At 47.0% G+C, this 1,375-nt stretch overlaps 1 protein-coding gene across 1 annotated transcript in view; it reads right to left on the bottom strand.

Annotated features, from left to right (window-relative positions):
• Nucleotides 1-1,269, bottom strand: part of AP3D1 (adaptor-related protein complex 3, delta 1 subunit) — a gene marked incomplete at its 5' end in the record, with an annotated part of 25,356 nt that extends 24,087 nt beyond the window's left edge. Inside the window, one exon of the mRNA XM_010143974.1 lies at nt 1,189-1,269. Coding sequence (XP_010142276.1) covers nt 1,189-1,269 — 81 coding nt within the window. The remainder of the gene's footprint in view (nt 1-1,188) is intronic.
• Nucleotides 1,270-1,375: the final 106 nt, after the last annotated feature.

Below are 1,375 nucleotides of genomic sequence, written 5' to 3'. Positions count from 1 at the left end.
TGCGAAAGCGCAGCCAGCCCGGGCTCTCCTCAGCGCCCTGACGAACCACAATTAAGTAACAGAGGGAGGACTGCAGTGAAAGCAAAGAGATACAAAATACTTCTGTCTCTGAACTTGAAATACAAAGTTGCAAGATCGATGAAACATGAAAAAGCATCTTTAGGCCTTTAAGTGAAAACTTGGGCTCAAAAAGGAAGGAATAGGCTAGTGCCCAAACCCAGTGACAGACCCCCTATAACAGAGAAAACGGAGGGACGTTATTAAAAACACGCACTTGTCAGAGCAGAACCCTTTAAAAGATGAAGGGAAAAGCACCAGATCCTTAAGAAAGATCCTGGACAACATCCCACTCATCTTTTTTAAGCAAGTAAAAGATATTTTAGCAACTTGGATGGTAAAAGTGTAGGCACATCTTGTACTGGATCAGTCAAGGTTTAAAGCAGAGATACTTAAAAAAAATAAAACTTAGCAGCTTTAAAAATATATCTGCCATCTGAAGATTAGGAAAACAATCCTGCAACACAATAATTCTGAACAAAATTCAAGCGATAAAGCTCTCTACAGTGAACCCATCAGCTTCGGCACACTGCCACAGAACACAGCGCTACACGGGACAACAGCGGCCGAGCCCCGGCTCCGTCACTGCCAGAGCACAGCCCTCACGACAAACGTGGTGGAACCAGGTGGCTGCTCATGCACGTCAGGAACGGGGACCTTGTTCTGCCCCACGACAGTATTCTAAGGGCTGCCTGAGAGACCAGAACCCAGCGCTCCACGGGACACCAGCGCCCGAGCCCCGGCTCCGTCACTGCCAGAGCACAGCCCTCACGACAAACGTGGTGGAACCAGGTGGCTGCTCATGCACGTCAGGAACGGGGACCTTGTTCTGCCCCACGACAGTATTCTAAGGGCTGCCTGAGAGACCAGCACCATTAGCAGAGGTTACTGTGGTCACCAGTCACTGGGGTGGATAAACACAGAGGGCTGGTGTGAGGCAGCACAAGGGAAGCCTCCGGGCAGCTCCTGCGGATTTCATTGATCCTTCAGCTTGCGGAAGGAAAGTCAACTGTAAACCAAGTAAACGGAATTCTACTTAAACACCTTTATGTTCCTAAAAGAGACAGTCTGGGAACAGCTTTGAAAAGGGAGACAGTGAAAGAAAAGAACTAAGAACTGAAAGTAGTTTACCTTTCGGATCTGGTTAGTAGTCAACATAATGACATCAGTTCCTTCGTGAAAGCACTGCGAGGCAGCCAGGTAACCGATTCGCTGGGAAAAGGCGGGGAGAAAAAAATGTTTGAAGTTTAGACAACTTCATGATGAATGACTACTGGTAGCTGCATCAGCAATATTTTAATATATAAAATATACTAAT

The sequence above is a fragment of the Buceros rhinoceros genome, unplaced genomic scaffold (assembly GCF_000710305.1).
Source record: "Buceros rhinoceros silvestris isolate BGI_N320 unplaced genomic scaffold, ASM71030v1 scaffold3569, whole genome shotgun sequence".
NCBI lineage: Eukaryota > Metazoa > Chordata > Aves > Bucerotiformes > Bucerotidae > Buceros > Buceros rhinoceros.
The sequence above is the reverse complement of the archived record's forward strand: the minus strand, read 5'-3'. Positions and strand labels throughout refer to the sequence as shown.